The sequence below is a fragment of the Emys orbicularis genome, chromosome 1 (assembly GCF_028017835.1).
Source record: "Emys orbicularis isolate rEmyOrb1 chromosome 1, rEmyOrb1.hap1, whole genome shotgun sequence".
NCBI lineage: Eukaryota > Metazoa > Chordata > Testudines > Emydidae > Emys > Emys orbicularis.
This window is the reverse complement of record NC_088683.1, coordinates 320,200,072-320,214,257: the sequence shown is the minus strand read 5'-3', so window position 1 is coordinate 320,214,257 and position 14,186 is coordinate 320,200,072. Positions and strand designations below refer to the sequence as shown.

General features: G+C 41.1%; 1 protein-coding gene across 3 annotated transcripts in view; it reads right to left on the bottom strand.

Annotated features, from left to right (window-relative positions):
* Window positions 1–3,948: 3,948 nt before the first annotated feature.
* Window positions 3,949–14,186, bottom strand: part of STARD13 (StAR related lipid transfer domain containing 13) — a 507,124-nt gene continuing 496,886 nt past the window's right edge. For all 3 annotated transcript variants that reach the window (XM_065403676.1, XM_065403692.1, XM_065403684.1), the window contains 5 exons: window positions 13,682–13,796; window positions 12,687–12,908; window positions 8,130–8,347; window positions 5,194–5,370; window positions 3,949–4,066 (listed from right to left, as the gene is read on the bottom strand). In XM_065403676.1, the coding sequence (XP_065259748.1) occupies window positions 3,949–4,066; window positions 5,194–5,370; window positions 8,130–8,347; window positions 12,687–12,908; window positions 13,682–13,796 (850 nt within the window). The remainder of the gene's footprint in view (window positions 4,067–5,193; window positions 5,371–8,129; window positions 8,348–12,686; window positions 12,909–13,681; window positions 13,797–14,186) is intronic.

The following is a 14,186-nucleotide window of genomic DNA, read 5'->3' as shown; positions in this document are numbered from 1 at the left end:
AACTTTGTTTCTATGGAGCCCTGTCTTTCCAATGCTTTCCTTGGCTCCACTCCTGCCTGCCCTAGGTCTTTGACAGCCCTGCTGGGTGGAGGGAGCACATCTGAGCAAGAGGAGCTCTTTGGTTACTTGCAAGGTTGGAGTATTGTATTTTAAAGAACAGATGCAGCCTAAGATTCCTCAGACTGGATCCACAAGGGGGACTTAGCCTCATTGTTGCAACACTTAACATGTAGGTGCCCTGCCACATAGTGGAATACGGAGCCCCAAGGGTAGGCACCCAGGCTCCTGCTACACTGCAGGGGAGAGTTACACGCCTAAGAATGGGATCCACAAAAGCCAGCATGCTGCGCAGAGAGCTGCCTAAACTGGCCAACAGGAAATGTGGAGGTGAGGGGATGAGGCAAAAGCCCTGCCCCTTAAAGGGATTTATGCTCCACCAGCGCTGTGTACCCTGCCACTTAGTGAAATCTAGAGCCCTGCAGTAGGCTGGAGGGAAGCGCTTCCCTCTGGTTGGGATTCACACCCGTCAGCCTTCTGCTGGAGTTACGGGCCTGTGTGCTTTCTCACAATAAAATGAGAAGGAGGTGGTGGTGGTTGGGTCCCCCTTATAACCTTTAGCCCAGCGGTTAGTGCTTTGACAGCCAGGACTCCCACATCCTGGGCGAATCTCACCTGTTGGAGCTGTGCAACTTTGTATAAGTAATTACATATTCATGGTCCCACAGTGAGAGTAAGAATGACGCTGTAGCCCAGTGGGTTAGGGCACTCATCCTCCACATCAGGGAGGGTGGGGACTCTAACCACTGGGTTAATAGTTATGGGGAGGAGAAGAAGGGGCGGGACAACCACTATAATTTTGTGTAAGGGCTGAGAAACTTGGAAACCTAAGAAGTTAGACTCACTGGTATTGAAGCCCTCTGGGCATTCCACTAGCAAAACTCACATCACTGTAGCCCTCATGGTGTGTGAGCACTGGCAGGGAGGGAGCCGCTCCACACTCCAGGTTTGTTTCCAGTTCCAGCATAGAAGAAATGAACACATAGAGGTAAAGGAACGCTGAAGCTTTAATATATGCACATTTATTCACCTCTGCCATTACTTATCTACAATTGATGACTGATACTAAAAAATGAGGTAAAAATATGAGGTATTAATATGAGTATAACATTTCAAAATGTGGTTGTCATATTGTATTCCAAATGGCAGCATAACACTTAATACAAAATACTGTAGTGTCTGACTGGTAGATATGTGCCTTAATACACATTTTAAAAGAAAATGTATTTAATCGATACATGGCTTAGAGATGCTGCAAGTACAGCTACAAAGCTTCTGTTCCCCCCCTAACCATGAGGGGTCCTCTGCCATTTTTGTAATTATAATAGGGGGCTTTTGGCAACTCCTCCAACTGATTATCTCAGGATAAGACAACCCGTCCTGGTTTGCTACATTTTTCTTCCAGAAATTATTTGTTTGCAGTGCCTGGATAATTCTGGGTTGATTAGTACACCGGCAGTGTTGTATTCACTTATGTAAGCTCATGTACGATAAGGGCATTGAACTCTCATGCTTCAGGGAATAGGCTGTGCCAGAGGTTGGGAGGCAGCAAAAATGTCCTTCTCCATGTAAAATACTGCTCAGGTGTCTATGTGCCGTATGAGAGGGCATGCCTTCTGGAATCTTACAGTAGTGATAACGGCTGACAGTAGGGAACTGATCTTGATTCACCAGTGATCTACTCCAGGATGGAAAATCATATGTTCCTGAACCACCATCACTGGAAAATGACAAGCCAGAATGGCAGAATTGGTTACTGTGGCATATAGCTGTCTTATGATATTTGGAGGCTTATGAAGGTATCTCAGTCCTCATCTCTCTCTAATACTTCTTAATAATATAATTGCACATTGCTGACAACAAACACAACACAAAAGATGTAATTTAAGCACATTCAAAGTACAGAGGCAGAGTCACTCTGTGAAGCCATTACTCCAGCACCACTGAATCATGATATAAATCTCAGTAGCTACTAGTAGGATGATAAATCTCATAGATTAAAACTCACAATAAATGTAGGTAGAATTCATTTAAAGAAGTGAACTAAAACACTGGTTATGAATGACCAAACTGGCTAATGCAGCAATAAATAAAGTCAAGGTGAACAAATATCTGAGTAATGAAGGAGTGTTGTATTAATAGACCTGTGTTTTTTTTTAACTGATTCATGTATATAATTACATTTTTGATCTTATGTTAGTTTAAAAAAACAACAACAAACAAAAACCCTGTCTCATAGCTAACAAACATTTTTAAAGCATTCTTCCACTTAGCAAAATGTTAAGTCCCTGAAAATGAAATGGTCCAGTAGATTTGATCCTGCTCCCATTGTTGTTAACAGAAGCAGAATGGGTGCCATAGCTAAGATCAGTGCAGTGCATAAAATGAAAATGTTCGCTCTTACCCAAAAAGCTATTTTCCCAAGAATTGTTACTTTTTAGGGTATGTCTATACTTACCTCCGGGTCCGGCGGTAAGCAATCGATCTTCTGGGATCGATTTATCGCGTCTTGTCTAGACGCGACAAATCGATCCCGGATCGATCCCGGAAGTGCTCGCCGTCGACGCCGGTACTCCTGCTCCGCGAGAGGAGTACGCGGAGTCGACGGGGGAGCCTGCCTGCCGCGTCTGGACCCGCGGTAAGTTCGAACTAAGGTACTTCGACTTCAGCTACGTTATTAACGTAGCTGAAGTTGCGTATCTTAGTTCGAAGTGGGGGGTTAGTGTGGACCAGGCCCTATAGTGAAATATATAAAAAGGTATATTTAGCTGCACATCTGGGTCCATCTAGGGTGGAAACACTGCTTTGGACTTTGGTTAACAATTAAATATCTTGACAGAAGAGGGAAAGAACAGTTCCCTAAGTACATACTTAGCTAGAAATCTAAAAGAAAGGCTTCAGAGTGGAGCCCTTAATAACTTGCCAATTTGAATCCTGATGAACAGTTAAGGTTACCTCAGTATCTGCAACATTCCTTTGAACTGCTCTAGACTTAATATAGGAAGTAGCTTTACTACTGCAAATGGTGAGGTCCTCTAACTGCAACTACTTAGTTGTTTAAGGCAACAGGCAAGTTTTCAAGAGCTATCATGGAACAGTCATAAACTTCCTACAGCTCATTGTAAAGGGTCTTCAAAATGTGCATACCAGTTACAATGTCCATGTTAGCGTTTTTTGGTGACAGTGAACTGCTGTTCATTATTTTTAAACATACAATTATCCCCTCTAAACTCCCTACATCTATTTCTATGTACCTTCTTGTAGTTTACACCCCAAACACACACAACAAAAATGAGAACAGCCAGTCATCCATTTTTCTGTTAGATATCACACAGATTATGTCACGTAGCCTTGCGATAATAACAAACACCGCTTATGTAGCTGTGAAACACTGAGAAACAAGCAACAAGACTAGGTCCATATAAGGTCAAAAATGATGCAGATGATTTCTTCTAGAAAGCACTAAATTATATACAAAATAATTACTTTACATATACATCTATAGATATATATAATATACATAGATAAGTATATACATACTGTACATGGTTTATTTACAATTAAAATATGCTTCTTAGAAGCTTTTAAATATCAGAATTATGCAACACACAAGTAATGGTAATAGTCTCATTTTAAAGTAACAATGATAAAAGCTTTTAACAAAAGGTTTACTTCAGTAATTGAAATTAACATACAAGGGATGGGGCAATAGGTGGGCGAAGTCTCTGGAATGAGCAGGCCTTCCTGTGAAATCCCTGTTTCGCCACTGTACAGACATCAGGTCATACTTCTATGGCAGATAATGCTAAAACCTTACTCAAACCTTTGCTCTGGGTCTTTCCGCTGTCTACCATACTCTGCTTTAGGCTCACACATTCCTGGAATACTTCCTCAGATTTTGGTTTCTGGTCCCTCAGCGAGGAGAGGTTGAACTGAGTTTCTGATCCTGGCAACTTCTGCTGCACACAAATGTCCAAAGACTTTGTTGTACCACTCTGGGGAATGGCCTCTGAGGAAATGAAAGAAAACAAAATTACTGAAAAACTGCTTCACAGGAGTGGGATTGCCATGTAATACCCCAGCCTCACTGAAATCCCACAGTGCTGTTGAAGAACCTGATATGCTTTATCATCATCACCACCATCACCGCCATCACCACGAGTGTACTTTGAAGACTCTCCTGTGCTATATTCAAATTTACATTTCACTCTTACGGTAATGTCAGCTGTACAGTGGTGTCCATGGGGTGGAGAGATGAGCTTGGCAGGTACCATTTCTCTCCCTCAGCAGTGCTGGCTGCTGTGAATACATCAAACTTGTCCTCTGCTCTTTACACTGGCTTCCCATGGATTATTGAATTAAGGTCTCAGGCCTTATCTTCAAGATGCACAATGGCCCAGGGTATCTAAGAGATCACCTAAAATGTGATTCTGCAGAAATGCATACTGGGATTCTCTGTTTGCCTTTCTATTATTTCTATTGTGTTAGGCTTAGAATTTTTTTTTCTTGTAACTGCCATCCCTGCAAATTCAACCTGGTTCTTTCATTTTTATACATCATAACCAATAACAGTTCTCCAGGCCAAGTTAGGCCCCCATTTGCTCGTGGGCAGCCCCATGATCTTCAAACTAAGTCCTCAGTGCAAACCCACATGGCCTTCAGTAGTTTTGCATAAACATAACTGAGTAGAACTTAGTAAACAATGCTGCTAATGAACCATACTAAGAAACAGAATCTGTCTCTCATTGTCTTAGCTGTGTTGACGCTGCAGGTCTAACAGGAGTAAACAGAAGTAAAGCCATATTTTTGTCACTAATGTGAGCAGCTATGACCCTGAATATGCACCGAGAGCAGACCAGTTCAGGAAGAAGGTGCCATTTTCAGTCATTTTTTGGACGAGAACAGCACTTTAGTTCTTAACTTGCTTCATTCATCTTTTAAAAGTAACATTATTTCAGAAAATGCATTAAATCCCTATAAACTACTGACACTGACTGCATACAGGAAATAGTGCAGCTCTTGTATTACTACTAGGAACGCACAACTGCCCTTTCTTGGCTAACCCTGATGATCTAAGCTTAGAGATTTTTGGTTTACTGAAGGGATGTCACTGATCTGCTCTCTGCAGGTACTTACTTCAGATCAATTCTACAGACATGCGTCAGCCTGGATTTTCCTGAGCCACAAGGCTCTATTAAATACTGAGAATCCATCACAATTGCTCGTACACCTCCTATCAGAGGAGCTTCTTCATGTTCCACAGAGACGGCCACTAGTGTGCACACTCCCTTTGGCAAATCTGTCCTCCATGTCCTGTCACAAGACATTTAAGAAAGAAAGTATCACGTTTAGAGAAAGAACGAAAGCTCTGAGCAGTGCAGAAAGCAAGAGCTAGACTCCAAAAGTTTGATTGATTCACAGATTCATGGTTTTAAGTAGGACTGTCAAACAATTAAAAAAATATAATTGCAATTTATCATGGGATTAAAAATAGTCGTGATTGATCAATAATAGAATACCCATTTAAATTTATTATAAATATTTTTGGATGTTTTTCTACACATTCAAATATATTAATTTCAGTTACAACACAGAATACAAAGTGTTCACTGCTCACTTATTATTTTTGATTACAAATATTTGCACTGTAAATAAGATAAACAAAAGAAATATTATTTTTCAATTCACATCATACAAGTACTGTAGTGCAATCTCTTCATTGTGAAAGTGCACCATACAAATGTAGAATTTTTTGTGTGTTACATAACTGCACTCAAAACCAAAACAATGTAAAACTTTAACGCCTACAAATTGAAGCATGAAGGGACATACGAATGTTTAGCATATCTGGCATGTAAATACCTTGCAATGCCGTCTACAACAGTGCCATGCAAATGCCTGTTCTCACTTTCAGGTGACATTGTAAATAAGATGCAGGCAGCATGATTTCCCCTAAATGTAAACAAACTTGTTTGTCTTAGCGATTGGCTGAACAAGAAGTAGGACTGAGTGGACTTGTAGGCTCTAAAATTTTCCATTGTTTTGGTATTGAGTGCACTTATGTAAAAAAAATTCTGCACTTCCACAATAAAGAGATTGCACTACAGCACTTGTGAGGATCAATTAATGTTGAGCCTTTTGAGATCCTCTGATGAAAGGTATTATATAAGTGCAAAGTACTGTATATCAATATTTCCCCCCTCTAAGGCTCACATTCATTCCAAAATGTAAAGTCAGACATATGCATTCTTCCACATATCCCAATTATCATTTTTAGAAACATTTTGATACCTTTCAATGATAGCCCTGAATTTAAAAAGTATAAAACGAACATTTTGAAGGTGAGATGGAAGTTAGCGGTCCTGTAAAGTGAATAACTCACTTCTCTAGAGGTTAATAATTTCACTGAACTCAGTTGCTGCCAATCAAGGTGCATTAATTAGGACAGGCAATCTGATTGGTTAACATAGCTCCAGCCTCAACACAAATCAAAGGATGTAAACAACAAGCCTACTGCTTGGTCTCTCCTATCTGTTTTCAGCGCATCATAAACCAGCCAGGATTCCCTTTTATGATCTATATATTTCATTCAGTGATATACAGTGGTGTTGCTGAGCCATCCTGGCTAGGTTAATGATGAGAATGAAAACTTGTTCTCAAGATTTTGTTTGATGAGTGTGACTGCACTGTGGGTTTTTCAGGAACATAAAACACTGTGACGTATGGTGAACTGAAAGGAAAATAATATGACCCAGAATAAAGGTGGTTAAAAACCTCACTGACTGCTGCTACACAATCTTCTTGGGGCAAGGAGGGAATGCCACAGTGGACCAAATTAATCTCTGGTGTAAATGAAATGAAGTTCATAGAGTTATACCAGGGAGGAATTTAGCCCAGTCAGTAAATCTTGGGCAGGCAAAGGAAAATGTGTAATGTAAGGTCTAATATTTTCTGATCAGAAAGAAATTACAGAAAGTATTTTTAAACTTCTCTTAGGAATTCCAGTAGTGCTTTCCTTTATACCAATAATGTCTGCAAGTTGTTATTCTCTGACAGAATACAAAAGTTAACAATAAAAGGGATATATTGATATAATTATATTTCATTGGGCTCTTCTATTACCTTACATCATTTTTCTCCCTAATGCAATTCTGATTTGCTGGATCATTTCCTTTGTCAAAACTGCATATCATTTCAGTCGCATATCATTCCAATAAGAGAAAGCAGAGGCCCAGAACAATAATGCACACAATCAATCAGAAGGAAACATTCAACAGCTGATGGCTGAGTTAGGGACAGCTCTTCTGTAGCTGAAATCTTTCTACACACCATTCCAGTTTTTTGCCCTGATGGGTGGGCCAAGAACCAACCATTAAGGTTTCAAAGGGGCAGGTGCATTTAAGAGGGTTTCTTGTTTATAGGTTGTGTGTGAGCAGAGTTAAGGCTGTTTTTGGAATGTCCAATGAGCTAATTTACACATACACATTTATTTGAGACACTGCATGAACATGGAGGATATATGAATATGGATCTACCTTCCATTGATAGTTCATTTCCATACTTTTAAATATTTAGCTTTTTTAAAAAAATGGTAGCATTTCTTGGTCTACAAATGTTCCAACTTTAAATGTTATCTAGTAACCTTAACTTAAATGTATTAGCATTTTTTTCTACTAAACAGCTGGCTCGTCAAACTCAAGCAAAATGAGAGATCCACCATTTTCCAAACAGCATGGCAAAAGCAGGAGAAAAAACAGTTGGGTTATATCTGCATTATTTTGAGAGCAGCTATTATCAGGCATCTGTCCTAAGGAATGAATAATATTTATGTTCTGATACATGGGTTTTGCAAGACTGTTGCTCAAATGTCATTGAGGAAAAGATCAGTATGCTCTAAGTGCATAGTTTTAAATTCACTTTGAGAAATAAAATATTACAGCCTATATGTAGATGACATAGTATACTTAGTGTATAAATGTTAAGGAGAAAGCTATATAAGACCAGATCTTTCTAATAGCAGAAACTCCTGGTGGAGAAGTAAGAGGCTAGAAGGTTGCCTTTAGAAAGTTTACCTTAGAACTACAAAGTCTCTGCCAGGATGGGGTGCCATGCTGTTCAATACATACTGGTAGATTTCTGTTTGCTTATCCAGAGTTTCTACGACCTTCCATTGCAAGAAGTCCTCATCCCAAAGGTGACGTTCTCTTACAACTCGATTCAGTACAACTGATGGGGGTGCTTCAACTTCCACTGAAGCTTTCCAAAGCCTGAGTGGGTTGCCATCCCCAACCTTGAGTAAACAATAAAGAAAAAATGGAAATGCTGGAACTATGAATATGTTCTCGGTGTGGAATGATTAAAGAATTTCTGGCGAGGACTCAGAGCTCAAGTTTAAGATGAAGTTTCACAGCATTTATATTTACAGGCATGTTCAATATTATTTGTTTATATAGAAATATACATGTGCTGACACTTAGAAAAATGAGACAGTAGGTTAAATTCTGTTCTCGCACCAATGTAAATCTGGATTAGATCCTTCAATGGCACTGGCATTGCTCTATTTATATTGGTGGGACTGAGATGCTAATTTGGCCCAAAGTTCCTACCTCAAAAACAACAAGGAGTCCGGTTGTCTGTAAGCGAGGACTGGCCTGCCTCCCAAGGGCTCACAAAGAGACAGGCAGGCCAGTCCTCACTTATAGACACCATCAAAGGACCCAACCACATCAGCCACACCATCAAGGGCTCATTCACCTGCATGTCTACTTATGTTATATATGCCATCATGTGCCAGCAATGCCCCTCTGCCATGTACATTGGCCAAACCAGACAGTCCCTACGTAAAAGAATAAATGGACACAAATCGGACCTCAGGAATGGTAACATACAAAAGCCAATAGGTGAACACTTCAATCTCCCTGGACATTCTATAACAGATTTAAAAGTTACTATTCGTGAACAAAAAACTTCAGAAACAGACTTCAAAGAGAAACAGCAGAACTAAAATGCATTTGCAAATTTAACACCATTAATCTGGGCTTGAATAGGGACTGGGAGTGGCTGGCTCATTACAAAAGCAGCTTTGCCTCTCCTGGAATTGACACCTCCTTATCTATTATTGGGAGTGGACTACATCCACCCTGATTGAATTGGCCCTGTCAACACTGGTTCTTCACTTGTGAGGTACTCCCTTCTCTTCTTGTGTCATCAGGGCCGGCTCTAGGCACCAGTGCTCCAAGCATGTGCTTGGGGCGGCACTTTCCAAGGAGCGGCACTCCGGCTCCTTTTTTATTAATTATTTTTTTTGCTTGGGGCGCAAAAAGCCGGGAGCCGGCCCTGAGAGGAGGTGAGCTGTGGCGGTGGGGGGCGCGGGGAGGGCTGCAGGAAGTAACCCCGGGGGGGGGGGCAGAGGAACCGCTCCCCCCCAGCTCACCTCCACTCCACTGCCGCCTGCTCCCCTGAGTGCGCCGCTGCTCCACTTCTCCCCCCTCCCTCCCAGGCTTGCCGTGCGAATCAGCTGTTTTGCGGCAAGCCTGGGAGGGAGGGGGGAGAAGCAGAGTGGCAGCAGCAATCTCAGGGGAGCAGGCGGAGCGGAGGTGAGCTGCGGCAGTGGGGGGCGCAGGGAAGGCCGCAGGAAGTAACCCTGGGGGGGGGCAGAGGAACCCCTCCCCCCTCCCAGCTCGTCTCCGTCTCCTCCCCCGAGCACGCCGCCACTCTGCTTCTGCCCCCTCCCTCCCAGGCTTGCCTGGGAGGGAGGTGTAGGAGGGGAAATGCGTCGCACTCGGGGAGGAGGCGGGGCCGGGGATTTGGGGAAGGGGTTGGAATGGGGTGGGGAAGGGGCGGAGTTGGGGCAGGGCCGGGGGGGGGCGTAGGAAATTTTTTTTGCTTGGGGTGGCAAAAAACTTGGAGCCGGCCCTGTGTGTCATTATATAATGCCTGCATCTGTAACTTTCACTCCATGCATCTGAAGAAATGAGTCTTTTTACCCACGAAAGCTTATGCCCAAATAAATCTATTAGTCTTTAAGGTGCCACCGGACTCCTTGTTGTTTTTGTGGATACAGACTAACACGGCTATCCCCTGATACCTCAAAGATATTAAGTAGAACGTGGGATTTTCCCTGAGGAGGTCATAGAATGTTTGAAAAATAGCTGGTAAGAGGGACTGAAGAAAGGGTAGGTGATATACATTATGTTTAGAATAAGACTGATTTCTTGGCCCAGCACCCGAAACTCTGATTGCCCTGAAAGAGTCCCATGTTCAATCTGAAACACTTGGGCAATCTGAGGTGATGCTGTGTACAGAGGATTAACCCTTTTGGCTAATCAGTGGAGTTGCATTAACCACAGTTTTCAAGAGTATTTGACATGGTGACTCATTCTAGTGTCTGGATGGATAAAGGTTCCTCTTTCTAGGGCCCCAAAAGTAGGAAAAAAATTTATAGCAAAAATTCTGCTCACTAGCCCTTGGGTTCTGTTACTTGATACAGCACCATAGTGGGGAGAAAACCACAAAATGTCCAAGATCATAGAAAGGTAGGGATGGAAGGGATAGCCCCCGTGCTGTGGCAGGATCAAATAAACCTAGACCATCCCTGACAGGTGTTTATCCAACCTGTTTTAAAAACCTCCAATGATGCAGATTCCACAATTTCCCTTGGAAGCCTATTCCAAAGCTTAACTACCCTTATATTTAGAAAGGTTTTCCTAATATCTAACCTAAATCTCTCTTACTGCAGATTAAGCCCATTACTTCTTTTTCTACCTTCAGTGGAGATGGAGAACAATTGATCACAGCCCTTTTTATAACAGCCCTTAACAGCACAGCTAAACATGCACTCTTTTAACTTTTCCTCATAGGTCAGGTTTTTTCAACTATTTATCATTTTGGTTGCTCTCCTCAGGATTCTCTCCAATTCGTTGACATACTTCCTAAAGTGTGGTACCCAGTATCGGACACAGTACTCCAGATGAGGCCTCACCAGTGCCAAGTAGAGTGGGACAATTACCTTCCGTGTCTTACATACAACACTCATTTTAATATAGCTCAGAATGATATTAACCTTTTTTGAAGCTGCATCATATTGTTGATTTATATTGAATTTGTGATCTTCTATAACCCCAGGCCCTTTTCAGCAGTACCACCTAGTCAGTCATTCCCCATTTTGTAGTTGTGCATTTGTCTTTACTGAATTTCATTTTGTTGATTTCAGACCAATTCTCCTATTTGTCAAGGTAATCTTGAATTCTAATTCTGTCCTCCAAAAGTTCTTGCAACCCCTCCCAGCTTGGTGTCATCTGCAAATTTTAAAAGCATACTCTCCACTCCACTATCCAAGTCATTAATGAAACTACTAAATAGTACTAGACCTAGGACTGACCTCGGTAGGATACGCCCTCCCAGTCTGACAGCAAACTGTTGTTAACTACTCTGAGTACAGTCTTTCAACCCGTTGTGCACCCACCTTATAATAATTTCAGCTAGACCACATTTCCCTAGTTTGCTTATGAGAACATCACGTGGGACTGCATCAAAAGCCTCACTAAAATCAAGATATACTATGTCATGCTTCCCCCCAATGCACTAGGCCGGTAACCCTGTCAAAGAAGGAAATTAAGTTGGTTTGGTATGATTTGTTCTTGACAAATCCATGCTGGCTATTCCTGATAACCCTATTTTCCTTAGGGTGCATACAAACTGATTGTTAGGCCGACTGGTCTATAATTCTCCGGGTTCTCTTTGTTCCCCCTTTTAGAGACAGGTACTATGTTTACCCTTCTCAAGTCTTTTGGGACTTTACCCCCCAGGAGTTCTCAAAGATAATTGCTAATGATTCCAAGATTGTTTCAGCTCGTTTCTGAAGTGTCCTATAATGAATTTCATCAGGTCCTGCTAACTTGAATATGTCTATCTTATCTAAATATTCTTTAACCTGTTTTTCCCTATTTTGGCTTGCATTCCTTCCCCTTTGTTAATATTAACTTCCCCCTTGTTGTAATGGGGAAAGCCTCCATCTGAATAGAGTGGTGACAAAATTATCCTAAAATCATAGATCTAACATTTTCACAACAACTGTGCAGGACTACCCTGGTAGAACAGGCAGGAAGCTATACGGTATCTACATTAACAAAGTTTTCCGCGCCCCCCGCCCCCACCTTCCAAATCTCTCAAGCTTTAGAAAACTTTCTCTACTATGTTCCAGTGACCTGTTTGCAGGAGAAGCAGAAGGCCAGGAAAGTTACCCATCCCCTTCTCAAACAACTCACTCAAGTAATACAATCTATTTTTCCTCTTTTCTTCTCTCTATCTTTTCATGGTTTGCTTTATCACTTCCTCTGCTTGTTAGTTTGAGACCTTACTATGGTTTCTGTGTGCCCACTTCCAGGAATATCATACATAGATCACTGCCATGTTACATTTCTATTAACTATTTATTTATATAGGAAGTTTTAACAGGATTCCCTCCCCCCCAAGAATATTGTTTACCTGCCTGTAGAAGACTTAAAAAATAGTAAAGGCATTTATTCAGCCATGTAATGAACCAATGGGCCCTATGGGTAGAAATGGGTAGATTAGATTTTTTTTTAATTTGTTTTGTTTTTTACTTCTTCCACATCTCTTGAAATTACCTTTTTGTAGGCGAGGTCTGTGTTCTCTATGCTAGAACAGGTGATCCATCCTTTGAATTTCTCTTTTGCTTCTTTCTGAAGGTTCTGCATCAGACTTTCAAGGTACATTTGGTAATTTCCTCCTTCTTCATCCATTTGCTTTCCTAGTTCCTCCACTGTTGGACAATGCACTTCAGCCTCCACATAGGAGTTCCGAGATTGGGTTGCCATCTCATGGGGGACCTGCTCCAAAGAAAGCAGGTAAAACTTAGAGGTAGAGGCTTATTTTGAGAACTGCCCTTTAAGAGAAGCATTCTCTAGCATGATGTATTATCCTGCACACAAGCACAATGAATCTATGAAAGCAGATACCCACTGCTATCTTTGCCTACTGTTAATCATGAGATATCAAGATATGATAATGAAATAGCCACAGCTCTCTACTGGATGGAATCAGACTGTTCAACTGTATGTCAAAGGCCCTTTAGTGCTAATAGAGATTCTCCTTTAGCTCAAAGAAGACTAGCATGTACTTTTGGAGCAGGAGGATACAAGTTCTCTCCCTGAAATGGCAAGTGCCAGTTCATATAGTTCAGTAATTACTGTGTAGTCCTAGGCAACTACAGCTTTGTTACACTACATACAGAACAAAGTAGGTAAGCTCCCTTTTGGATTTTTTTAAAAGTAAGATACTAAAACATATAACTAATTAAATGTTAAGACAACAGATTTTACTATAAAGTAAAATTCGTTAACCCAGAATTTTGGGCTACAAACTTCCCAAGGATAATAAACCAATGTTGCTAATATCTGCATCTCTGAAAAGTAGAAGGAGACGGTCAAAAAGAAATGAGAAATAAACTTCAGATGGAACAAGCTTATAAATAAGTTAGGAACCATTGCTCTCTAAGCTAAAATGAGAGAGGAAATGTAAGTCTAAATTGTAAATATTTCAAAGGCTGCTCTCCATGTGGTCCACTGTGGTCTCCATGAATAATACTGAGTCTTCCACTCACCTCAAAAAGTTTGTTGCATTCTATTATCATGTGTGCAAGTCCCTGAGTAGCTGCCAGGTTTTCACTGAGATCCTTCTGATCTGGCTTTCCTGTTGCATATTTTTTCTGTATTACTCTGTAATTGAATTCAGTGTCTCAGGTAAGAGGAGCTGGATCTTTTTAATATGAAAGTAAACGTAATGGCACAATGTTCTCATAGCCACAGAGAAAATCTTCTTAAATTTAAAATTCAAAGAGATCATTCAGACCACACAAAACCTTTTTTTGATCCCAAAGGAAAAGTGTTTACCTAAAATATTCTCAAGCCAAAGTTAAAAGTAGGAACATTTAAAGATGTTGTACATTGCATATCATACATTTTGCAACAGACCGTCAACAAATATGCCCAGTATTCTATCCTGTCATCATTTAAAATGCTTGGCAAGGCACTGGCTACAAGGAGACTTTTCCAGACCCATATATCTGAACAGATTCCAAATATGGTCATAGTAATATCTTTGGCAGG